This window comes from Aptenodytes patagonicus, chromosome 2 (genome assembly GCF_965638725.1).
Source record: "Aptenodytes patagonicus chromosome 2, bAptPat1.pri.cur, whole genome shotgun sequence".
NCBI lineage: Eukaryota > Metazoa > Chordata > Aves > Sphenisciformes > Spheniscidae > Aptenodytes > Aptenodytes patagonicus.
In genome coordinates this window covers 138314846-138341703 of record NC_134950.1, presented here as the reverse complement: position 1 = coordinate 138341703, position 26858 = coordinate 138314846, and the positions used below count along the sequence as shown (strand labels likewise).

Here is a 26858-nt window from a genome sequence, read left to right as displayed (position 1 = left end):
CTGCTGCCATTCAAGGTCTCGGATATGTAACACTTGTGTAACTCCTTTTATTTTCTCAATGTAAAAGCAATATGTAAAGCTTACATCATGGATCGATTTAGATGAAATCTACAAGAGTCTATAAATATTCTACAATGGTTTTCTACCCCCAAAATATGCCCTACTGGTTTAATATAGTAGATTAATGTGTCAAATTAAAAGGCAGAAATTAAGAAGATATTTTTGTAAAATAACTTTTCATCAAAATAGTTTTGAACCTTTCTCCCAAATAATCCTAAAATACATTCTTACAGTGGAATTATAAACTGCAGGTGATGTATTTTATAATGGAAACTGTAGGAAACACTCAACTGCTGTGGCAAGGCACTATACAGCAACAATTAATACAAGTAAATGAAATGGTTGAAACTTGAGCAGACAGTTAGATATTAGGTCATATTAAATACATTGACATTACGTATATTCACAGGAACACAGGTTAATTAAAAAGCAAAAATACCACACCACAACCCAATCTTATTTAATGCATTGTCATTAGCTAAAAGTACAGAAATTCCCTGACCTTTGAAGTAACCTTTCCAAGGTCTATTTTTCTTCATGTAACTGACTAACACAAGGGAGCTAAATTATGTGTACAGAAATTTACTCTTGACATGGAATTCAGCCAGAAAAAACTAATCTACCAGCATTCAAACACCTGTAAAAGCACTGAAAACCCTGAACAATATGGACTACAGAAAGCAAAAGTTCTTCTGCATAAACAGAGATTTATTACGCATTTCTGCTAGAATGTTCTTCTCTCTTTATAAAAATAATAAATGTAGTATTCTGCAAATATACTTTTCACAACAGCAAAAATCAAGACTTTGAATTGTCCCATGCAAATATCTATTTGTATTGCAACAGTGCTTGGTAAAGGCTTTAAGACTTTCTAGCTTAGTTTGGAAAGGCCACACGAAACTAAGCAGCAGATAACCACTAGCCAGATGAGCCACTGCAACGGCAAATCCCCATCTATAAAAATATGACTTGGATAAGTCAGAACATTCTTAGAAAAAGTACTTTAAAGATCTTTCAAATGTCTCTTAAGAGATTAGTCAATTAAAAGAATCTCTTGTGAAACGTTACCAGAATTGTATGTAAATTTATAAAAAGTATGGCTAAACTAAGTTTTCGTTCTGCATTTAACAGGAGTTTGTGTAAATTTTATCAGCTGACCACCTCCCCTTTTCTTCGTATTTCAAAATGTAAACAAGAGGAAAACAATAGGAAAAAAAATTCCAGCTTCAAAAACAAATAAAATAAATAAACCCCACAAACAACCCCCACATGGAAACACATTTACATTTATGTTAAATGTATTCGTTTACAAAATAAACTCTATTCCTCTGCATGCAAGCATGATCTAACCAATGCACTGGAACTCCTAAGGAGCTACAGCATCTTCCAAGAATGAATAAGAAGGGCCTATGACTCACATAAGCCAGGAAATTGCATGCAGATTGCAAACCTTTCTAAAACTAAAAGATTTGGAAAAATACTCTCATATGCACAATTGAACCTTGGGTATCTTGTGGCTCAGCTACACATAGTCTGAAGAAACAAGAAGGAGGGGAAGAAATACATCAAAAATTTTATGATTTTTTTCTTTTTAAATAACTGTCATTTGATTTTCGGTTTAAAACATTTTAAACCCAGTAAGATCTATGTGGGACAGATTATTTGGAAAAAGTCTGGTAGAAGTATACAGTTCTCTTCATACATATGCAGCCACTAGTACACGCAGAAGTATGTTTCAAATATTTAGGTACACCCATGTAACAAAGAAAAGGTTCTGACAAACTGACCCACTCAAGAATTGCTTAAAAAGAATTATACCAAAAATTGAACTTGAAATTGGTCAGATTAGAAAACAAAGATTCATATTTTGAATAAATTCCAGATACTTTTATGTTTCCAAATCAAGTCCTAACTAAAAAAAAAAACAACCAAATAAACCTGTAAAAATCTAATTAAATGCCTCATTTACAGTCTATTTGAATTTAATCCTTCGAGATTTCAGTTTCAAAGGATTTGTTTTCACCTATTATTCCCTAATTCCAAATTTATGTCTATTTAACAAAACAAACAGGGACAAGAAAGTATGCTTTGCATAAATTAACTACAGATTATTACTGTTTCTGTGAGAAACAATGCAAAATTTCATTAAAACACAGGGCAAAGTACAAAAGGGACAGTTTTATCTTACAGATTAATTGATACCTTATGTGTGTTTCAATTTGATTCAAGAACTTTTTCAGAAATTAAACTGCAGTGAACTAAAACCTCTAACGTACATACTTTAAACTATTTTATAACACTTTCCCTACCATTGGGGAGGAAAAAAAAAAAATAATAAATTTAAAGAAATCCAAGCACTTACCAGATTTATGCTGCCAGTAGGAGACCCATTAAAAGATTCTGGGAGCAGTGAGGAAGGGGAAAGGAAAAAACAGGTTAGAAGACTTTCTCCAAAGTAGGGCCACACACGAGAAATAAAAATGCAAAGACAAACCATTACGGAAAATAATGGACAACTGTGGCATTAGGCAAAATGTTGCACCTGACGTATAACTACTTCAAATTTCCAATAAAGACACCTAAAGGAAAACGTATGTAAGTTTACACAGCTATAGATATGAAATAAACACTCCAGAAAACATTCCTTTTCAAGCTTATATCACCACACAAAATTGCTTCCTCAAGGAGTCAGTTTAATAGTTAAACAATTTCCATTAGATTTGTACTTCAGTTAGAGGAGAATGATTTTAATTGCTATAAAAAGCCACATCTCCTATGTACTTTCAATTTCTATTTCCAGATGAATATAGTTACGTATTAAAACAACCCAACATGTTGAAGAACCGCAAATATTTTTGAATAAAAAATGAGAATGAGAGTCGCACACTTATTTTAGCAACACACTTGTTACCAACACTTGACAAAAAACATACATGAGATTAATAAAGTTACTACAGAAAAAACTATTTGACTCCCAGAACAATTTACAAAAAAGCACAAGGAGGAAACATTAATGTAAAAATCAGAGATAGTACAGGAACTTTTTGATTTCTCAAAAACAGTGTGGATAGTTTTCTTATTTTCATTTTAAAGCAGAAAAAAGAACGGTCTCAGGAAATCCCCCTTACAGATGTAGAGCTCACCTCCTTCACCGTCATCTGATCCTCTGAAACTAGGATCCTTCAGCATATCCAGCTCAGCTAACATACGCACGTACAACACATTCTGTTTGAACGAAGGGTAGAATCTTTCATCTCGCAGCATCAATTCATACACCTTATTGAAATAAAAATGCCAGCCTTAGAAATACTTATTACTTTTTTTAATTAATCAGACAAGCTTTCATAAATTCTACTTGACCAACATGTATCTGTGCATTCTATTATGTGTTTCTGAGTTTCCTTTAAAACCCTAATGTGAGTTTGTGAAATTTCAATTCAGGTTATGAGACAAAGGTTATGAGAACTAATTGTGCTAGAAGTATAATAGAGTCTCAGAAAATACCTTTCTAACTAGTGAGACATGCACGTTTAAGAAGGGAAGTAGCACGTTAACTGTAAATGTTTCGTTCCTCTCCTCTTAACCCTTCCAATTGCACTATAAACATATTTGGTCTTTACCCATTTCACAACAGGTTCTCTCTCAGAGTCCTTCTTTGTTGATAAACTATAAACGTGGACCTGCAAACGCTTAGGGGGAAGAGGTGAGAAGAGGGAAAGGAAGGCAGGGAAGACACTGCATGCTACTTTCCTGAAAATTTCCAGTTCAGCCAAAACTGTATAACCCTACCTCACAAAGATTTAACCACACCACCTCAAAAAGTTATCTATATAGCCTATACAGTGACAGTATATATACATATACACACACATGTATCTATATGTAGTGGGAATTAATTCATAATATTTGGATATTCATGTCAACTCTAGAATATTTTAGTGATGATTTTTTTTTTTTCATGGAACACTTTGTACAAGTGCTATCACCTGGTAAGAATGGAAAAAAATTTAATGCCGGTCTGAGGAAGTCAATTAGTTTTGTAACACATGAGAAATTTATGCTCTTTTGCAGAAATCACACACAAGGCCCTTGTAACCTACTTTGGGCAATACAGATTTCACAAGGTGTTTTCATTGGTCTTAAATGTGGGCCTCAAGTACAATAGAGTGATTCTAAGTTCTACAGCTCATATCTCTAATTTTTAACATGAATGAGAACATTCAGTTAATGACCTAAATTAAAAACCTCTCAGACTGGGTATATAATTTACTGCCAGAATATTAATAATTCACTTTTAAAAAATATATATATACACTAGACTTGAGTGATAAAGTCTATGTATGCAGGTAGTAAAAAGACTGTTTTATCTTCAGTACTTGCTGCTTCTGAGTGCTACACTGTGTAGGCTTGCAAAACAGAACAGTCAAATTAACTTCTGGAAAGAGATATAAAATTTAATATGGTAACATGGTTACATCCACCTTTGAAAAAGAGAGCTAAAACCACACCAAAATTGTACCACTTAGCTATTCTACACAGGCACTTTTCTTAAATTGGTGCATAAACACAAATAATAATCCCATAATTCTAAATTGTGCTTCATAATTAATTTCATACAGGACACCTACTCCTTCTGTCTATTGCTTTGAAAACCATGGGCTACGTATGGCTAAGCAGAAGTTGGCAATTTAGAGTATGATTTTTATAGAATAGGAAAATGTTAAAACAGGTTTTAGTTTCAGATATTTGAGTTCCTTTCTCCTTTTTCAATGGCTGTAGTGGCGTTTAATACTCTATAGCATTAACAGTTCTTATGAAATACAGGATGAATAGAGTATACCTTTCTCTGAATGTCATCAAAGATTTCAGGTGTTGGATCCTCATGGTTCAGTGTTTCTGCCAGTTTTGCTACTAAGTTGTCATCAATATTAACTCTCGGAGATGCCTGTCAGAGATCTAAATCAACTTTTGCAGCATAAAAATAAGAAAGCTTCTATTTTCACAAATAAAATCCAATCCAATTCTGCAATTCTCTAAGTAAACTAAATTTCTTCTTGATGAGTATCTCTAGAACTCTCTAGAACACACAACAGTCAGACTCCCTCCTCCCCCCAAAATTAACTTCAGAGTTTGTATTAAAACTCAGAAGTTTCAGGATTAAATACTAAGAATCACCTCAAAAACAATTTATGTACATTATTTTGAAGCAACATCTAAACCAGATTTACTCAGTCTTAAAAACAGATTTTATTTATTTATGAATATAAAGATCTAGATTCAGAAATTAAGAAAAAGCCAGTAAGAAAGTAAATGGATGAAGTCCTGAAGCATCTGAGGAAAGGCTAACAGTTTGTCAACGCTGCCAATTTCTGGAGACATTACCAGTAGCTGTAATCATGGTAGCTTTTAATGCAGACTCTATTACAGCTACCAGCATACTAACCGTATCAGCCATCAGATTCCCAGTCATCCCTTGCTAGACATATTTCAAACCACTGCCCATTAAACACTCTTTTAGATTGGCCCAAGTTCACTCACTTTCCTCATTTTCTGTAACAGAGACAGGGAGCCAGCACTGAACCAGACCCAACATAGCTCACTTGATAGCATAGCTGAAAGGCTGAGTTCATCGGCTTTGGAATAGCTCTGGTGTTAGCTGGCTTCTGACTTCAAACTGGTGAGCATTCAGTCAGCTCAAAAACCCATCAGAGCAAGCTCTGCACAGTCCACCATGTCGATAGACTATTGACGTGAAAAACTTATCAGAGCGAGCTCCGCACAGACCACCATGTCAATAGACTACTGAGGTGAAAAAACAAAGTGAAAGAAATGATGCGGAAGAGAAGCATAGAGAAGATATCTGAGGGATAATTTGTTGAGGGAAACTTTTGAGTGAGTTGAGAGGTGATTTTTATGCATACACAAATTCAGAACAAAGATGCTTTGTTAACACAAGTTGACAAGTGTTTTCTTTCACAGAAGACTCCGTTATTACAAGACTACTGGAAGCATTCAAGCTTAGCCTATTGAAAGATACCCAGTGGTGATATTTGAGCAATTTATAAAGACATTTGTAGAGAGGCACAGGAAGTTATTTCATTTGAAAACCCAATCTTAATCCAAGTTTGTACAAATATTGGGTTGCATTTTTTTTTTTTAAAACATTTCTTCTTAAGGGGGGAAAGAAGGGCAGGGTAAAAGGAAGGGCAAGGGGAAAGGACAGCATGCACAAAGGGACAGAATTTCTTATTCTTCCTTCACATTTTCTCTAGTTTTTGTCTATTCTAGAAAGTCAGCTTCTGAGGAACATATTCAGTGCATTTGACAGCATAGTCAGTGCCAGTATGAGCCTTTTTAAATGGAGGGAGGGGGAAAAAAGAGAAAAAAAAAGAGGAAGGCATTTTCTTACTGCTTGACATAAGGAGAGAGAACATACACAAGTAATAGCTTAAATGTCAACTTGTAAACAACTTGTGCTACATCACATCCATTTCATATTAATGTAGCCATAACTACCAAAGAAGCATCTGTACAAAGAATAAATTCCAAACAATGCAGAAATAAGTTTTCCTACCTTTTCTGACAAATATTGCTCATACACTCCAAATGCAGCTGCTCTTAATAGACCCTTGGTTTGATTAGTCTGATGTTTTCCATCTTTCTGCCGGCTTTGAAGTACCTCCAGCTGTTGCTGTGCCGTAACCCTGTATCCTTCCACTGTCATCCAGAAAAACAGATGTGCTTGGCCACCAGTCTGCTGCATGTAATCTACAGAAAACAGCCACCACACAACCATAGTTATTGTTGTGCATCTTAGAATGAGAATTCTCTATGATGTTAACTACATATGGAACTCCAGGATCTGGTTATACATCTGCAATACTTGTCATCTAGAGTCAAAAAATAAGAAGTACTATATACATATTGGTGATAATCAGTAAACAAAACTGGGAGCAAAGTCTAGGAACTAAGCACTGAATCCTAAAACGCACGTGTAAAAAGTGAATCCATCATTACTGTGTGGATACAACAGCCTTGTACAGCATGATACAAGTTGAGAGGAAGTTCAAACTGGTATTCTAACAAATCACGTGCATCTACTGCAATAAAAGGACTATTGCCACCAAAAAACTCATTGATATTCTTCGTGATGACCATCAGCAGCCCAAATAATTCACAGAAGAGTCTCAAGCATTAGAAAGTATTAAAAATTAATTATACTTTAATCCATCTATCAATTTCTTGATTGTATGATAAACCTAAAATAGCACAAATTACTGCTGTATTTTAGCTTCTCAGACAACCTTCAGTAGCCTTGTAATCCTCTAAACTTCAATCTAACATCTATAGTCATTAGCTTCAGTGATACCAGCAAAAGTAAGACTAACGACTGTGATAAGTTTCAGAGTCATTCCAGTCACAAACCTCTAAGCAATTCTTGCAATGATTCTGTTCTAAACAGAATGAACTTGTTAAGCAATAGACTAAGAAAAATTGCAAGATCAGTCTTACAGAGAGATCGGTATTGAAACAAGCTTGATACAAGCTTTCAGAAGTACCAAGTATGGTGTTCTGAACAGTTAATTACAGACTGATTTGCGAAAAAAGTTTTGGTTCCCTCTGGCAAGGGGCTTATACACATTTAGCTCTCAGTAGACACCTTATTTAGCAATTTCCAGTATACAGTCCTATGAGTTAGCATATTCTTTATAAGTAAAAGAGATCAGAAATTAACTTACCCATAAAAAATTGTAGTGCAACATTGTCTACCAGAATATGGTCCAGAGGGACTGTGCAAAGTTTTCCAAAGTTTGCTGCCAGTTTCACAGTATCTATTTCCTGTAAGATACAGTTCAGCATGTTCATAAGCTTTATTTTTTTAAAAATTAGCTTTTAAAACTTGTGCTTACCACAAAGCAGACATAATAAAAAGTAATTTGCATTATATATAATAAAGCAGCCTCTCAAAGGTTAGTTATTTTCACAATCACTAATAAGTGAAGATCAAGATCATAAGGTCATGTTCTCGTAACTATTTGCCTTCAACATGGATGATTTCTGCTACCTGGAAAGCTGGCTTTTAACACTGCCATTATTGTAATACTACACAGGCCTAATTAACCCCAAATCCCTCTCCAACGGTGACAGTAGCATGAATTAACAAGATGAACAAATTTCAGAATTTGATGGGATGCAGGTCACCACAACTTAAATTCATCTCTGCCCAACTTTCTTCTGTTAGTATGACATTTCTTGGTATTACAGTAATGCTTCTGGATCCAGCTGTAGAATACTTAAACATTTTAACAGTCAATATGCACAAGTTTACATTATCTTGGAGCCACGTCTAAGTCCAATCAAGAGAGTCAAGAAACTATGCAAAGTCAAACATACTGACTCTGTCAGCCTTAAAATATAAAACAAAATATATAACAAGCAAACAGAACAACATTAGGTTCTCAAATTTAACATCTAGTTTGCCTTAGGCTTTTCGCTGAACTAAAGAGGTAAACGTCTGACAAAAGGCAATACATGGAGTCTACAAGGCATTGCAAAATAATCACAAGGGTTACCTTTATCAACAACAAAAAGAGATCTCTGCCAAAGACAAAGTTTGAGGCACACAAGGTATGCACTGGAGCAGCGAAAAAGAACTGAACCTTGGTGTATTTATACAAAGATGCTTTGCGTCTATGTAACATTTTAGTTTAACTCTTGTGTTGAGAAGAACAGTTTTAAGATGTACTGACATACCTAAACTGCTAAAGCCAGAATCCAAAAAACTCTAAATATGTGAACCTTTAGAAAATTTTTCCATACTAAAACTGCAAATACAAGACTCACTTCAGTTGCATAATTCAAGTTGTGTTTCAAAATGCAAGAATTAAAAAGCTACACCGAATCAGTAAGTCGTTTGCAACTTCACTCTTTTGGAACTAAAATAATTCTAAAATACTTACTTTTCCTGACTGCAATCTCTGAATTCTTGAATCACATACTTTAATAACATATAATAAACTGTTTATTTGATTTTTTATAGTGTTGATATCTGAAAGCAAAACCAAACAAGATTAAGCAATGCAGATGAGTATATAAACTTTTGTATTGAAATGCTCTAAAAATATAATACAAAAAGTGACACAACACATACAAAACACATCAGCTTTGAAGAGAAGGGGTGTTTTCAGTTTAAATACCTTACTGCTGAAAGTGAACAAGAAGAAATATTCTTCTCTTTCCTTTTACACATCAACTGTTAACTGACTACCCATTAATACCTAAAGTATTAGTGAAATTCAGAACCACCAGTCAGGCAAGTTTCAATTCAGTGGAATTAACATCTAATCAATTAGTCTATATTTTAAAAAAAAAGAAAAAAAAAAAGAGAGAGATGGTAAAAAGGACCTATTTTCAACACATAAGAAGGTTCAAGTTTTAACGGTTTACGTATTTTTTTTTTTAAATAACAAAATATTTTATACTATGCGGCATCAGAGTTTGTATTTTCTAAATTTTTTGAATGATCTTCAGAGATCACGCTGGCAAATGCATTTCATATTTTATACAATATGGTACTAACCATCTCCTGCTGTATCTAGAGATCGAAGATATTGCAGTTCTTCACTTGCTTTATCTTTCACTGCTTCCAACTCTCCTATATTATCACTTAATTTAATAATATTCATAAAGGCCTCATAGTTACAGTTGGAATCACGAATCTGAAACAGAAAATTTTACAGTGAGAATAATGCAAAACAGGTAAAAGCAGATGACATGATTTTTCATTAAATGAATTCTTTTGACACCGCACTGCAAAGTGGCATTTTGAAAACACTTTGATGCTTCTAAACCATCCTCTTGATACTAAAATTGTCCATGGACCAAGAAAGAAGAAGCATGCACACAGTCAAAACCTATTTCACACCACCATTTTCTGTTTTCAGGAAGTACAAAGACACATGGAAAGCGTGTCAACCTACTTAATAAAGATCTTGTCCAAAATTTAACCCACCTTCTTCTGCTATTACTCATCTACTTAGCTAAGTAGGCAGAAACTGGTGAGACCACTGATAAGGCTTCAACTTTGCCAAGGTCCCCTGCAAGTGTACATGCTCCCAATGTAATGGCTTCTTAAGATACAGAATTACAAAAAGAATTAAAGTATTCTACAATGTAACCATAACCTACTGGGGGAGATAAGGAAGGGAAAAAAAGAAAAAAGGAAATGACTGAATTAATAACCTCTCTGAAACCCTAATTCTGATACCCCTTGTAAATACTACTAAGCTATTTCAATACATACTATTCTCCCAGTATTGGCACAGGGTGAACCTGCTCTGGGGACTCAAAGGAATTTGTGCAAGTGAAGGAAGCCTGCTGTGCTGCTGAGATCGCTGGAAACTGTGTTGTGAATGCAGCATGGAGATCAGGAGAAGGTTGGCAGCTTTACAGCATGTACACGCAGGTGCAGAGGGTTGAGTTCTAATGCTGTCTTTACCATCTGAAGCCAAAAAAAGTCACTTCACCCACATCCTTTATAAATGCTCACTTTAATATGGAAATGTAGTACTCGGTCTGTACTGCAGAAGTGCATTGACATGAGCTGCATGAGCAGAGAGAATGAAGAGTGGATACCTTTGACCGAGGTTAACAGAAAATATTCCTAGAAATGTGTTTTGAAAAAAATAATAGCACAAGCAATACTTGAACTTCGAACATTTTGTAAAAATGTGAATTTCACAGTGAAGAGACAAGTTTGGATTAACTTCTAATTTTATATTGAAGCTTTATATTTTATTGCAAGAGAATTAGTATCGAACTAAGGTGTGCCTAGAAACATGGAATTAAACTTCTCATTTTCAGAGATCAAATTTTTTCATTCAAATCTGATTTTATGTCAAAGGTTCCAAAAGGAATCAGAATTTGAGTCATCTCTACTTTTGACCTTAATTTCTGCAACAATCTTCATTTCATAAGACTTGTATTAAATTTTTGAAAGCATTTATTCTCCCTTATCTTCCCCCCAGCACATTTACTTCCTCATCTCAGAAAGCAATTATGAAAATTAATATTTGGGACATCACCATCATAACAGAAAGCTTTATAAAAACCTCAGAATTCTATTTTTGGATGCAGCCGGGGGCAGTGCTCAGTAAATAAAGAATGAGGCCAAGTTACAAATAAAGAACATGCGTAGGAGGAAAGGGTAAACAAAAATTTAAAAGCTTGGTCCATATGAGCAGCAGTATTTTTTCATATTAAAGCTAGGTTCCTGTAAGAAAAGCAGCATGCAAACTTTTACATAAAATGGAGGTGGCTGGAGTGAATGAAACATTGTACGTGTACACTTGAATTCATTCCATATGTAAGAATTTTTACTGTGAACTCTGAGGGCGTTTTCAGCGTAGTACTTGAATGCACATTCTAAGACTAAAATATATGGATAAATAGAGAGAACGTGGAGAAAGGAAAAAAAATTAAAACTTGACTCATGACCTACAAAGGATAATAAACCATAAAAGTAAGTTTCAACTTGCTTTGCAAAAAATCAGTAACATTAAAGTGTGAACATTCTATTTATGTTAATTTTACTACATATTATTTCTTTAAAAGCTGGGGGCTTTTTGCAGGTGCATTAGAGAGATATTGAAGTAAAGACTTTATTTCTTCCCGTTCAGTTAAATTATTAAGAGTTACCACAAATATCCCTAAAAAAAAACCATCCTGAGATTCCTCAGCAAAGACAAAAAAAAAAAAATTTAAAAAAATCTTACTACTTTTCATTCTAGAGGCCTCTTAAGCTTTAAAGGACACACTGAAAAAAAGAGCCAAGGAAAAAAAAAAACTTCCAAGGTTACTGCCATACTTCCTGAACAGCTAAGTAAATCAGTCAGAGGACTCAGCTTTACACTTTGCCATACATCTGTCCTCAGTCAGCCAACTTTTGCCGAACCACCACAACAGAGGGGGGGGAAGAGAGAGGGAGGGAGAGGGAAGGAGATTTAGTACAACAGCCGTAAGTTCACTACCTCTGCCAATATATCCATTGGTAACTTTTCTACCGGGTATCTATCTGCCATGATTACAGGAAACACAAGTAAAGCTTTATATGAACATATTCTGGAAATACCATTCCTTTTAAACATTATAAATCTTACCATCCATATGACATACTGATTAATATAATCAGGATCACTGAGCTGGTTTATTAATGGAAGAAGAATTCCTCGGGAGAGGATTTCCTGAAAAACAAAATATAAAATTCATTTTTATACGTTTATGAATAAAGCTAAGACAACTGCAACAATTTAAAAATCACTGTGTAGAGGCTAAATAAAAGATGTATAATACAGAAAACATTCAAAAGGCACTAGCACATTCCCTTCCAATTAAAATTAGATGTTAATATCTCAAGAAAAACAACCTCCATTTTATCATGCTTTTCTAATGTTGCCAGAGCTAAAAGAAACTTCAACAACATTTCACACAAACTGTCCTCTGCTATTAAATACTTTTCAAGATTGTACATTTAAAATAACCTAATATTAAATTAGATCAATTCTACAAAATAAAATAAGAAGAGCAGCTCAGATCTAAAATTTTTGATGGCGTTAAACCAAAGAATTGGGATGGCTTTTAGAGTCCGTACTTACCCTGACAAAGTATCGCATGATCTTGTTCTGGAAGTCTCCAGGAGGTAGCAATATATACAGTAAAACCTCACACAGATCCCTTAGGAATCCTAGGGAGAGAGAACAAAAAAAACCACCCAAAAAACACTCAGCACAATTTTGTACTATTTCACATCTTTTCTGATATCATAAAAGCCAACAGATAAATCCTTAAAATGAAATTCAAATACACAGTCATATATATTCTTATAGTCCAAGCATCACAGTAACACCTTCCAGACTGAATATAAGCAGCACTGATGTAAACCTGAGATAGATCTAGAGTCTCAAAACCAAGACAAAAGAAAGCCAAATTCCAAGAACCAAAAAACTAACTCCAACATATTTTCCTTATTTAACACACACAAGGATCTTTTTCCCCCTCCTTCACACTTTGCCCAAAACGATAAACTGATTTTTTTTTGATGAAGACTATGGAGTAGTGATAAGGAAAGCAGATCTAACAAAAAGCAGTAAGAATCTGCAAAGCCATTCCCTGCCTTCCAGAAAACATATTTCTACCTTAAAATTCTTCCAATGAAAAGAATAGCTACATATGTACACCGTTATAGTATAGCTTTGAAAGACACATGCTAAGATTTCAGTATATTTCATATTGTTAATATAACTGTATTTTAGTCTGCTATACTAAAATAGCTTCAGAAGATAATATCGAGAGACCTTCTTCATCTTTGGGAGAAGTGCAGACTAGATCACGACAGACTTCTTTTTCCATTTCAACTTCAACCTCAAAGAATGTATCTACAAGTTCCTCGGCTTGGTCTAAACAAAAGAAAATAAAGAGAAACATACTTTTTTGTAAAGATCAGAAACTTGAGAGTAAACTTGAATTATAAAATAAAGCTAACTATTTCACACATGTAAGATACCTGCCTACTCAGACTCAAAGCAAAAAATATTTAAATCATTACACTACCTTTCATCTGATCACCTTTCTCTGCTATTCTTTGCTGAGCTTTTCTGAAAACTCGAAGATGAGTGCCAAAGTCATCAACAAGTCGTGTAGTGAAATAAGGCTGCCAGTCTGTTTCCTTTGACCTATCAGAAAAGGGCATCCATGAAAATGAATTATTTTGTCCTGAATACAAAGTACAATAATAAATTTCTACTTCTCCTTCATCCCTGCCAAGAACCACACTGACAGTAAACATGGAAAAGCAAAGAAATAAATCAGTCTCCTAATCACTTATTCATTGAAAACAAATAAAATATTATAAAACACCACTCTCACACCACATTAATATTTATGTTTGATTTACCTTAAGGTCAACATTAATATCTAGAAATAGTGTTCTGATTCATGATATTGTCAAATATCTGTGAAAAACCCTGATATAAACAGCTTACAAGCATCTACAGCCTAAAACTAAAATACTCCCCAGGTCTTTTCCAGCCATACTTTCTATCATTTTGGAAGGCACCTAAACAAAATAATTTTCTTCTGAATTTGCAGTATATGCATGAGTGAGAAAACACGTTTCATTTGAAACTACAAGCAACCTAATATTATTAACAATTGATTCCACAGCTTGTATGAGAGGTTGTCAGAGTGACTCTCCAACAATGCACATAGATTTGCATCAGAAAATAGTCACTGTTAGATTTGCATAAAACCATTTCATTAGTGGTATGAAAAAGATGCAGAGATATTCTTGTGATGTCCATGCCTTACTAGCCAAACTAAAAAGGCACTTGTGAGTTATAGGTTTAATGAGCTAGATGTTAGTGATGGCTTTTACTCTGCACTAAGTATTCCACTACCTGAATTCTCTCAGATACCTACTTTGTTATAGCAGAATCCTTCCACAACACTTCCTTTTTTGCGTTTACTCCCTCACCTGCCCTTTTTTCCCCTCAAAAAGAGAGAAAGGGATAAGGAATTCGAAGAGAGGGAAGCCTACTGCAAAATCTAGATGTGGAAATAAGAAGCGGAGCTGTGTCAAAGGGCAGTCAACCAGAATCAGCAATAATCCAGATCCACCATCTGCACAATCAACAAATCATATAAATACACTAGGTGGCAGCCTTACATCATTCTTCCAAATGTGCAACTCTCAAGGAGTTGGGGGGGGGGAGAGAAATCCCACTGTACTCATTCTCTCCAGAAGCTCACAGGGTATATGAAATTAGAGATGATGGTACCAATCTAAGACTGCTACAGCTATATCCAACTACAATCATTATAAATACACCAGATGATTTTCTCCTAACAGCAACAATCACCTGCTGCAGCCCTGTGAAACCGATTTGATTTGTACAGAACACAATTGCACAGGAGCAGTGGCTATTTTTGAAGAGCTATCATACTGTAGGAAAAAAAAAAAAGAAATTGGTTATAACTTGACCTGCTTTGACACAAACCCAGTGCTTGATACTGTTCAATAAAGTAGCTTCACCAGGTAGACAAAACCACCACAGTTGGGCAGCCAGGTCCGTTTCATGTAAGCACAGGATTGCTTGCTGTAATGTACTGTTTATTTAGCCTACTTTTCATTATTTCCAACACTGTTTCCTAGGATTTCTATTATTTCACAATCAATAAGATTTTATTATAATGAATTTTTCCTAGCATTAAACCTAGCTCACCATCTTTGACCTTTCTTGCCAGAAAAGCACACTGACCTGCATTTTCAAGTCAATAGAGGGAGGGGATACCACCACCGCAAAATTGCTAAGAAGTTTATTATATTTAGGTGACCCACAACCTCTTCTGAAGAGAAAACAGGTAACAATCAGCACAGTGGAAGGAACACCTGAAATCATTACTTAATAAAGAAGTTGGATATAAAGGTACATATACATATAAAGGTACGTATTGAAGAGCAAGACCACTTTTAAAAGTTATCTGAGCTGATACAGATATTTGAATTAAAGGCTTTCAGATTGACTTATGTTGGGAATAGCCCTGCTATTTATATGAAACAGACCTGCATATAAAAAGGCAATGATTCATACAACTCAATGCTTAAGTTGCAGAAAAATAGTATTCAGTCATTTCAGACAGTAATCAAAATTTTGAAAAGGCCATTTTGCAAAAGACCATGACTACAAACATCATCTCCATTCATTCCTTAAGGGATCAGAGAAAGACTCTAGTTCTTAGATTATCATCTTAAAAATTTTACATGTTCTTTCTGTAAAATGCACTGAACTATGCCAATAGATAAACTTAATCGTTTATCTACCACCATTAAACCCACAGAGGTATTTGTCCACCTGCTTAGACAGTGTATTGATGTAAATACAAATAATCTTACCTGGCAGAAAACTGAACAAGTGCATACTGAAGAGCCTGCCTGATTTCCAGAAGAAACGATTCATCATCACTTAGTGTGTAATACCAATACTGCACATAGTCTCTCAGGGAAAACTGGATTACCTGAAATTGGAAAGGAAAAAAGAAAGATGAACTAATGAACAAAAGACAACAAAATATAAAATAGCTTTTTATGCCTGATAAAGCAACAACAGTCTTAAAAGGTTAACACAGTGAACCCCACTCCCCCTACCATTATGAAATTGTGAGTGAAACAATACAACTCATAGACTGAAACCTCTTTTTCATAGTTTACGTGCATTCATCACTGCTATGCTGAGAAACTGTAATATACAGAAAACAGACTCAAATATTGCCCAATATCCTGGCCCATCCTCAATGTTTTTTCACTTACCACTCTCAAATATGATAACATTTCTCAACTTGTATTTGTCTCTCAACTACTTAGACACTACATAGTCAATACTTGCAAAAATAAAAATAGGTTAAATAGTCCTGATTAGAACTTACCTGTTGCAAAGGCTCATCAATTATATTCGCACCTGTCAGTCTTCTGTCAATCTTAATAGGTCTGGCTTCACGTTTCATTTCTTCTGTGCACTTGAAAGAGAGTAGGAAATGTAACTTTGCAAGTTTTAGCTATAATTAAAAATCAGCTCTACTGTTTATGATATATGTATACCTCCAGTAACGACTTTATACAACATTTTCCCTATTATTATAGTTTATAGGGTAGATAAGATATAATCATAGAATGGTTTGTGCTGGAAGGGACCTCTAAAGGTCATCTAGTCCAACCCCCCTGCCATGGGCAGGGACACCTTCAACTAGATCAGGTTGCTCAGAGCCCCGTCCAACCTGGCCTTGAATGTTTCCAGGGATGGGGCATCCACCACCTCTCTGGGCAACAACAGTATCTGTGTTTTTCACTATATAGTAAACGATGGTGAGGAACTAACCTGAAAGTCTACTTCTTCCTTACTGTAAAGGAGCGAGTTTGCTAAAATACTAGATCAGAAGGAAATAAAACTCAAATAGTTATAAAAGGAGGGGGGGGGGACACGACAGCAGCACAAGATCATTTGTGGGTAATACCCCAGTTCCATACTTGATTGAACTTCTTGTGCAACCTCAGGCAGGTAACTGTTCAGTTGGGTTTTTTCTTCTCTCAGTTTGTCAATCTCAGTTTATTCTATATGCCAGAAGAGAAATTACTCTTTCTTTTTTTTTTTTTTTAAACCATCGCTACTTGACAAGCCTTTAAAAAGCGATTAATGAGGGGGTAAAAAATTATTTTATAGAAGGACTTGCAACTCAGAGCAGTTAACTCCAGGAATGACTTCATCAGAGCTGACTTTTGGCAAGTGACATACTGAAAGAGAACACCCTTTATCAGTGCTCCTCTGAGAAGGCTAATACAGTGTCTTTCTATAAACTTAAGATGAAATCAGCAATAAACCCCTTTATTTTCAAAGAAATAACAACCCAACAAACCTACACTATTGTTCGGAAAAAATCAAGTTACTTTATTCTTTGACCTAGAGAGAAAGTTGTGACTATCGGAAACAGAGAAGAACTGCCAAAAACCATAAATCAAAAAGTTATAAACCATACGTCCAGCATTTCTATTCTACATGACCCTCCCTAAGTATCTCTCATTCAAACCAGTTAACAGTGAATGGCAGAGAAACACCTGAGAAACATTCCTCCAGGAAACATTCCTCCTCCTACCTAACCCAACTCTGTATCACAACATAAAAGTATTTTGTTGCAAAATTTGGTATATTTTTTAACTTTTAAGACAAGGGAATGGTTCAATGCTATGTTAATATGAATAAAGTTGACTCATATTCAAAAAATACTCCAGCTATGTAGTAATGAATTTGCAAAATATTTTTGTCTTGACAGTGTCAAAAATACCAAAAAAAAATACAGAATGGAATGATTAAATATTTTTACTAAGCACAGCATAGTTCAAATTGCCAAACATAATTGTTAAAAGACAGTTTTGAAGTTTGAGGACTGCATGCATAAAACCACATTTGGAAAACATAGAAGAAAAAGCAGCAGCAAAAAAAGCAGCAGCCAGAAGAGAGAGAGGGACACGCAGAGAATACACAAGGTTAGTTGGTAAAAATCTGAATGTTCATAGGCTCATAGGATTCAGGGTTGTGTCTGGACTTCAGGAAGTCATCTTGTCCAACCTCCTGCTCAAAGCAGAGCCAACTAGAAGGTTAGACCATTCTTTCATATTCTTTTTTCTCCAGTGAAATGTTTATGTACATGCAGTATAATTTCATTTGCTTTTGATACATCTGAAGACATCTAAGATTTAGAATATCTGCTTTTATTTCATTGCAGCTACAACAGCTGACCATAGCTCTCACTTGGAAAGCACTACCGGTTTTAAGCCTGGCCTTCCAGACATTGACTTAGAAGACAGACTTAAAGAAAGGACCCAACTCACATGAAGAAAACTGTTCTATTCGACTGACACTTCACACACAGTATTAGTCTGACATACTCTACCAGTATTAAATCATTAGTTAGGAAAAATGAGTATCACTTGTTATTGTTAAATTTGACACCTACTTACTTCATTTTAAGCAGGTAGAAAGCACTTATGAAGAACGTGGGACATACACTCCACAAAGTGAGATGCAGCACAGAGTAAAGAAACCCAGGCTCTGCAAGCATGTAATTGCAGTGACTGAGTAGACTTCAGACTTTTGCTTCGCTGCACTAATAGATATTTCAGAGTCCTTTTTTGAAACTATGCTAGGTAACTGTTAAATACGAAAAATGCCTCATTTGGACTGTGCCACTATTTCCCAAATCGCATACTTGCAGTCACAGGCTTTCATGAGTGGACAAGACACAGAGGATTTACACGTCTGCATCAAATCCATAACATAGCATATGACCAACTGACTCAAAATAAAGACATTCAGAGACTAGTCAGGGATCAAATACGCAACTAGCACTTGTAAGTTGTTATCACTGTTATCTTATAGTAATTTGGCAATACTGTACCCAGCCTACAGAAACTCTTGTCTTTTGGATGAAGCATGAGACATCAATTATGATAATAACTGAACATTCCACACTTATGTTGAAGGTGGACTGAATCTATAATTTTTATTGAAAATAGCGTTCCAGTTAACAGTTCAGAAGGCTCTAAACTTGCCTTTCATTCAACATTATTTTAATATAAACCTGCAGACAATTGTGTATCTTACAGAACCAGTACATTATGGCATCATCAAGTACATTCCTGATACAAAGTTGTATAAAACAGATTTGCAAAAGGAAAAGCAAGTCTAATCCTAATTTTAAACCTCCCTGCGTGTATGAAAAAAACCAAAACAAAAATAAAGGGCAGAAAGGTAAATAATCTTCCATCAAACAACTTACTTAACTATTTCTCCTTAATGTGAGGCATTCATTATATATTCGCTAATAAGTATAATAAGCGGCAACCAAGGAAACCTATCTGCACCAAATCCTGTGTTGTAACTTAGAGCCTGGTACATTCTACATGTTATTTCCATCCACAATTTTGGTGCTCTGAATTATAACCGATTTCTTTAAAATCAAGCATTTGAACATTCATCTTAGCCTAAAAAATCTCCCAACAACAAAAAACACTCAAAACAATTGATAGAACTCCGACCGCTTTTGGGGAAAAGAGCTTCTTATAAAGAACCTATATCATCAGATTACTTCTCAAAATACAGTATCATAAAAGAATTTAATACTGAGGTGAATTCAGTTTTGTACTTGGTTCATGGAAGAAGCATAACCTATACACTAGCCACCTGGAAGAATATTCATTGTTCAAGACAGACCACTTAGGGCCACAATGGCTTTAAACATTAAAACAATTTCAAGTTAAGAATATTACATTCCAATAAAGGTAAGTCAGCAGAAATTTAATACAGAAATGGCAAATAGGAATCCCAAGCAAACCACACATTTGGTTTTGGTTAGGACTCCTATCTTCTTGCACTGCTACTGAAAAGCTCAGCTAAACTATCTAATGCTATTTTAATGCAGTGGCAAAAGAGAAATACAAAACACTATTGTAGAAGACAAACAGATTTTAGTTGAACAACTTCAAATAGCATTTGGCAAGCCAGCTAAAAATAAATACCTTCGTAGTACAAAACTTAAATCCAGAGATTAGTCAAAACAGGTCAGTTGATAAAAGTGATCTGTCAATAATCCACACTCAAATCAGAAGTCAAACTACTGAATTTGCAAGAATTATGCAAAAAAACCAAACAAACCCCAAAACCCCCACAACTTTTTATTCTTTTATAAGGCAACCAGAGCATACACATGTACTGAGCTCAAAAAAGTAACATTAACATAAAAAAAGTTTCAGCGATGTAGAGGAAATTTAAAAGGCAGAAAAACTTCTTGTAAATCTTCTCTCAAAACACAAGACATAAGCAACACTCCACAATCCAAACAATATAAGCACTAAAGTCTATATAGCACCAAGAACCTTAGTCCCCTAAAATGAGGTTTCATTAATGGAACAGAATCAATAGTTGATTGCTGACTTGCCCTTTTTCAGCCTTAAACTTTCTATTTTTCATTTGGACCAGTGACGTTACTTTATGGTTTAGAATATACTTAAGTTCCAGATTTATCTCAACAGATGCAGAGACTTAAGTGAAAAGGCCACTTACAAACTGAGCTATGAACCAGTCACAAAAAAAGTTTTGTGATTAGAAAACAAACTGCTGAATCACAAAATAAATTTCTTCTATGTGCTACTGATAAGAAAGTCAAACACACACACCCCCCTTCACAGACAACATGAAGCATAGTGACCTGACAGCTAAGAAAGGGCAGGATGTTTGTGTCAAACCAGTTGTGAGATTAAATATAACGTTACTAGCAATCTTTGAGTTAAAGTGTTTTCTCTATTCTGATGAGTGCAAACGGATTAGGCCAAGATACATCTAAACTTCTGAGCTGCCAAGATGTATTGGTTCATAAACCAGGAATTCCTAGAAATTCTACCTCTTGGCTATTAAGAATTCATTCTGTACTAAACAGATGCCTATTTATCCAATTAGGAACCCTGAATTTAGGTCCATCAAACAAACAGAAAAAAAAAGAAAAGAGTTGAAAAGGGGATCCCACTGCTGGTCCACATTTATGTATGCATTTCCAGGATTTTTGCTTGGTCTTAAAGATAGCCAAAGATAACTTCTACATCCCTGAAGTACTATAAATCTCACCTTTATTAACAGTTTAATCTTCTTAGCTAGGCAAGCAACTTTCTGATCACAAACAATCAAAATAATCAACACTGGAGAGACTACAGATCCAGTGATGGAAGAATCCTAAATAGTCATGACAATCTTGCAAGAAAAAGCAAGAAGGACACACCACTCCCCCCCTCAAAAAAAAACCCCAACACACACAAGTAGTCTAGAAAGGAATGGTTTAGTAATTCTCTCACAGATAGTATCAGACAGTTACATCTTACTCATTTCTCATAATGAAGCCAGAAACAATACTTGAAAGAAACTTTCCATACATGCTTAAAAGCCTGTATTTCAAAAAGGAAAAATCTTGCATTTCACTTGCACATTGCAGCTGACTCAAAACATAAAAGCAGGCTCTCTTACCTTGAGAAATGGGTACAATTCTTAGATTAAAACTGATTATTAGTGTTATTCTAATTTTCAAAGTTATAAAATCTGATCTAGAAGTTAAGACCAGTAAACTCTCCTTACCTTAGGGATCCCAACTGATGTACAAGGAAGAAACGAATGTTCACACTGTTCAAGGTATTTTTCTGAGTTGCTTTTTCCAAATAGGAGAGTGACCACAAAACCCCTAAAATGGAAAAAGAAAGACCGGCTAGAACAAGTCATCTTTCCCCCTCCTAGAAAATATTTCACAGCAGGTTATAAAATGACAATATATGACAATTCTCACTGTTTACTTTCCTAGTACAATGCTCTTTCACAGTGTAGCATGCTGCTCAAAATAACTCAAATATGCTCAATACTAAGCATGAAGTTTCCCAGTCTTGTATTCAGTCTTGATACATTCTTAGCACATAGCAGATCTATATAGCAGAGTCTATACTACACAGTCTGCTGCATGAGAAGAACCTGTGATGGCACACTAATGCTCACAAATATTAGTACACAGAAAGAGGGTACATACATAAGCTGCTCTGGTTGTATTTATACAAAGACTCTTTTACTTCAACACTATGAAGAAATAAACTCTTTAGAGATACATTTCGGACACTGCATTGTGGCATAAGTCACAAAAACACAGCCCAGGAAGAAACTGATGTAGTTACTAACTACTGATTGCACGTGTTTAAACAAGAAGTAAGAAAAATTTTCAACTGGGAACTTATTTTAAGCTGAAAAGAAAGGGGGGGGGGAAAACCCCAAAACCCCAACACCAAAACACAGTAGTCCTGCCAGGCTGCATAAGAACAGAGTCAAGGAAAAAGTCTAGAGGATAACTGAAGTCAAACACAAGGTGTTGGGTTTTTTGGGGTGTTGGGGTTTTTTGTTGCTGTTTTGGTTTTAATTAATTCAGCATATTAAATCTAAAATGCACTCCTGGACCATTTATTTTAAAAGAATGTTAGATCAGAAATTCATTACCTTCTTCCCTCACAATTCTACAGTGATATTTAAATTATGACTTATAGTTAAGCAGGACAGCAGTTAATTTTATTTCTGTTTTCTTTATGATATAATGAAGGCATAAGGGGAAAAGCAACCATTACAAAAAGTTCAACCTAGCTACACAGCAGTAATTTATTTACCGCTTATGACACTAGGGCACAAAAACATAAACATAAAGTTGGTTTTACCAAGAAATAGATGAAAAACTAAAAGCTGTGCCAATTATAGCATAACCAAAGCATGTAGCCTTTGAAAAGTCAAGCATTAAAAGAAAAAAAAAAAAAGAGAATATGAAGTTACTGCTGCTCAGCCTAGCCTTGGGATGGCTAAACATGCATGGCTTTTTACAGAAATTTCAAAGCATTCATTTTAAAGGCCAGCTGACCAACATTTGTGACCACAGGAACTCACAAAGTTATTCCAGGCTTGAAACATGCTGAAATAATACATTCTTTTAATATAGATTGCTGTTGATATATGAAACTCTTACATGATTAGAATAAAATTCCTAACCAAGGTAAAATTTGCCATTTGAAGGTTTTAATTCCCAAAATGGGAAACATTCTTTTTAAGTACTCCAGAGGCTCAGTAATTCAGAAGCAGGGAGGTGGTCATTTATACTTACACAACCCCAGGACCAAAAAAAAAAAAAAAAAAGAAAAAAAAGGCTACACAAAATTATCATCAGTAACTTGGTAACACACAAGAAAATTTCACTTGATACTCTGATTCCCTTACAGCCATCTTTATCCGCCAACCACATGTACTTTCTACATATGAGGAAAAAAAATAAAAGCAGGTCTCATTGCTCTTCTGCTCCAGATACTTCCAGATAGCTTTAAAATCCTAACACCAATGGTGCTAGTGGCATCATAATTCAGTTCAAGGACAAAAACTTGCTTAGAAAAATCTCAATATTAGGTTCACTATGCTTAAAAGGTAACTAATGTTTTGGTTTGGGGGGGTGTTGCGGTTTTTTAATTCTTAAAAAGTTTTATTATCTACCACTTTTCTACTAGAAACCTCAGTCTTCTTTTAAAGAAAACAGTATGCTCAAAATGCATTTTTTGGGGGGGACCAAAAATCAGTTTTAACTTCAAACATGTATGAGCAACTTGGGGAGGAGGGAGGCAGGGAAGGCAAGGAGGGGAGAGGTGCTTCTCTTCTTTTATTCAAAAGGACTGAAGCCTTGGAAATAACTAGCTACAGATTATACATGTGTTTTCTCTCAAATGTTATGACGCTTTTAAAATTAATGACTCATTCAAAAATACTAATATGCTACCAATATAGTTTAAATATATGCTCATCTTCCTAGATGCCTTTAAGTATTTTCATTTTTAAGCTAAAAATGCTAGGAGCTTCTGCTTCTATAGCAGAAATTAATACATTTTATTCTAATTTAAAATCTTGTATGCATTAGAGAAGGATACATAGCCTGACCATTCAGTGCATCTGTTAGCTAACCAGAAACTTCCAGCGTAAATGCTTATCTAATTCATCAAGAGAATATTCAATACAGTAAATGAGAAATCATTTCAGTCTTTTCTCTAAATGAACAGAACAGAAAAAGGAAGAGATTGCATTTTACTTAAATTTTTGTTGTTAAATTTTTCCGAAGATTTTTAGGAGGACAGCTTTTCACAGGGACAAATCAACAACAGAACAAAGGTGAAAGAAAAATGAAGACTACAGATTTATCATTTTCCCTTCAAGTCTGAAAAGTAACAGCCTCAGCTGAATGCCTTGTGAAAGTCAAAAAGCAGCTTCAGAACTGTTCCCGATTTGGTCAGCAGTTAGAATCATCAATGCAGGCAGCCAGTCACACATATATGAATGTGATTAAATACTGATAATTACGTTTTTGACCACAGAGCAAATTCCTTTAAATGGCAAAGCAATTGATGGTCCAAGAAATTTCAGTTCTCAATACCAGCCTAAGACTGTTGGCAGAGCCACAATTCACATTATTTTTATTTTACCTCCTTAAGATTGAAAGAGGGAAGGAGAGAGAATAAGGTAAGAAACATACATGGTACAAAGAAAAGGCAGACGATAAGACAGGCCCAGCACTCAAGTTAAGGGGTTTGCACCAATACTTAAAGTAGAGGCAAAAAATTTCACAAAGATTAACACCTTGTAATAGTCTTGGCTACACAGGTTAAAGAAACAATATCTATCTTTTGTCTCCTGCTTTTGGTGGAAAGAGCTCAATTCCCTAAGCAATGAGTTACCAGATCCTGAATTGAAAAGGGATGTACTACAAAACAAAAAAAAGCTAACACTTTATAAATCACTCTTAAAACAAAACAAAATTAAACAAAGACAACTTTTGATTTAAAGCTTTTATTCATACACACAAATGGTTTCAGTATCCTTCCATGCACACAACAGTGCACTTACTACAAGCTATCTGTGTAAGAGGAAATGCACAGTTAAGAGTAAATCAGAAAGAAATAATTAGATAGCACATAACAGAAGTGAAACTGTATAAACAGATTGATTATGTTGATACAGCTATGGCATTAACACTGTCTTCCTTCACAACTTACTGGCATATACTTTAAATGCTTAGGTCAATACTAAGGGTGCAACCAGCTAGAATTCAACATTTTCTTTTGTTTGAACTGCAAAATGGGATAGAAGTGGACTCCCAGCTAGCGGAAGTCAGAAACTATTGATACAGGCCACTGTTTTTGAGCAAGTATAAAAAGTTAGAAAACTGCATGCCAAATTGGATAAGAACTCCAAGTTTCAACATAAAGTTCTACCAGAAAAATCCATGTCCAAAACTGTTATTTTGCTCCAGATAAGGGTACAGTAAGTATTAAGGAAACCACCATAATCATGAACCAAAATTAGATTATTTTCTTAATTTATATAAATGATGTTATGATACATAATTGCTAATCATAAGTGAAAAAGTTACTTCATAACATTAATTTCTGTTTATTTCCAAGAGAAACAGGACCAAGTACTTTACATAACTTCACGGGAATTAATTCAAAAAGAAAAAGCAGGCAAGAATAATTCAGACATAAATCTATTTGACCTAGTTAGCACTCACGGACCTGTATGCTGAATGTTAAAGTAGGTGTGTCACTTTGAAAAAGATTAACAGTGTAAAAAAGGGCCAGATCACAGCCTTAGCCAAGAAGATGTGTATGTTAAAGTAATGAAGTAATGACATTCTACTGGAAGGGCTGAGACTTCATATCTATCTACATAAGTAAACACATAACAGGAAGATGGATACAAATTCTGCTTTAACAGATACACTACCACAAAATGAATTTATCCTTAAGAAGATCAATGTTCACTGACTAGCTACAAAAATGAACCAAAGCAGCCAAAGAATCACAGCAAAGAGACACAGAGCTGACTTGAGAATGAGCAAGCTCAGGCACCAGAGGCAGTCTCACAGTGGCAAACTGTAGCTGACTTCAGACATATTCCATGAGAGACTGCTTTGACTGCTAGCTTTGAAAAGCCAAGTAACTGAAATTGAGCAGGAAGGAAGGAGAATTTTTTAAGAAATTATATCCCACATTATTTTTCACACTGCAAATACTAAGGAAGTGGTAATATAAAACAGTAAATGGACAAACTCTTGCCCTTTGGACGAACTCTGCCTTTTGCCCTGGACAAACAGCCAGCAAAATATGCCAATCATACATGTATCAAGACTTAACAAGACAAAAGCATTTACTGAAAAGTTAGTTTTACTTTAACAAAATCCTTGCTTTAGTAGACTGACTATTCTGATTTCTCAGAGATGGAATTCCAGGTTTAATACAGTTGAAACCCAAGCGTAGTAGCTCTAATTCTAGCCACTAAACTCTATTACATTTTCTGATGAGACATACAGGAATATACATATATTCTGTACTGTATCCAATAAGCAGGTTAAAAGGGTGTTTCAAAGTAAGGAAAAAAAAGAAAACGAAACATTAAAGACAGCCCAAACATCCCATCAGAAGCCAAGCAGGTCTTGGAGACCCTAGAAATGTTACTGTCCTGCAGATTAGTCTTATGAGTGAGAAGAAGGAGGAATACCTCAGTAATACATTTACATTAAATGTATTAATGCCAATTACATTGGCATTAAAAATAAGTTTTAATGGTTACAAAGCAGACATTATAATACACAAA

General features: G+C 34.9%; 1 protein-coding gene across 4 annotated transcripts in view; it reads right to left on the bottom strand.

The window, feature by feature from the left end:
• SNX13 (sorting nexin 13) overlaps nucleotides 1-26858 on the bottom strand; it is a 73946-nt gene that overhangs the window by 22482 nt on the left and 24606 nt on the right. For all 4 annotated transcript variants that reach the window (XM_076331383.1, XM_076331385.1, XM_076331384.1 and 1 more), the window contains 14 exons: nucleotides 21786-21888; nucleotides 16540-16629; nucleotides 16010-16131; nucleotides 13669-13790; nucleotides 13413-13514; nucleotides 12714-12802; nucleotides 12219-12302; nucleotides 9641-9779; nucleotides 9021-9109; nucleotides 7800-7899; nucleotides 6635-6828; nucleotides 4901-5005; nucleotides 3204-3336; nucleotides 2423-2460 (listed from right to left, as the gene is read on the bottom strand). In XM_076331383.1, coding sequence (XP_076187498.1) covers nucleotides 2423-2460; nucleotides 3204-3336; nucleotides 4901-5005; nucleotides 6635-6828; nucleotides 7800-7899; nucleotides 9021-9109; nucleotides 9641-9779; nucleotides 12219-12302; nucleotides 12714-12802; nucleotides 13413-13514; nucleotides 13669-13790; nucleotides 16010-16131; nucleotides 16540-16629; nucleotides 21786-21888 — 1510 coding nt within the window. The remainder of the gene's footprint in view (nucleotides 1-2422; nucleotides 2461-3203; nucleotides 3337-4900; nucleotides 5006-6634; nucleotides 6829-7799; nucleotides 7900-9020; nucleotides 9110-9640; nucleotides 9780-12218; nucleotides 12303-12713; nucleotides 12803-13412; nucleotides 13515-13668; nucleotides 13791-16009; nucleotides 16132-16539; nucleotides 16630-21785; nucleotides 21889-26858) is intronic.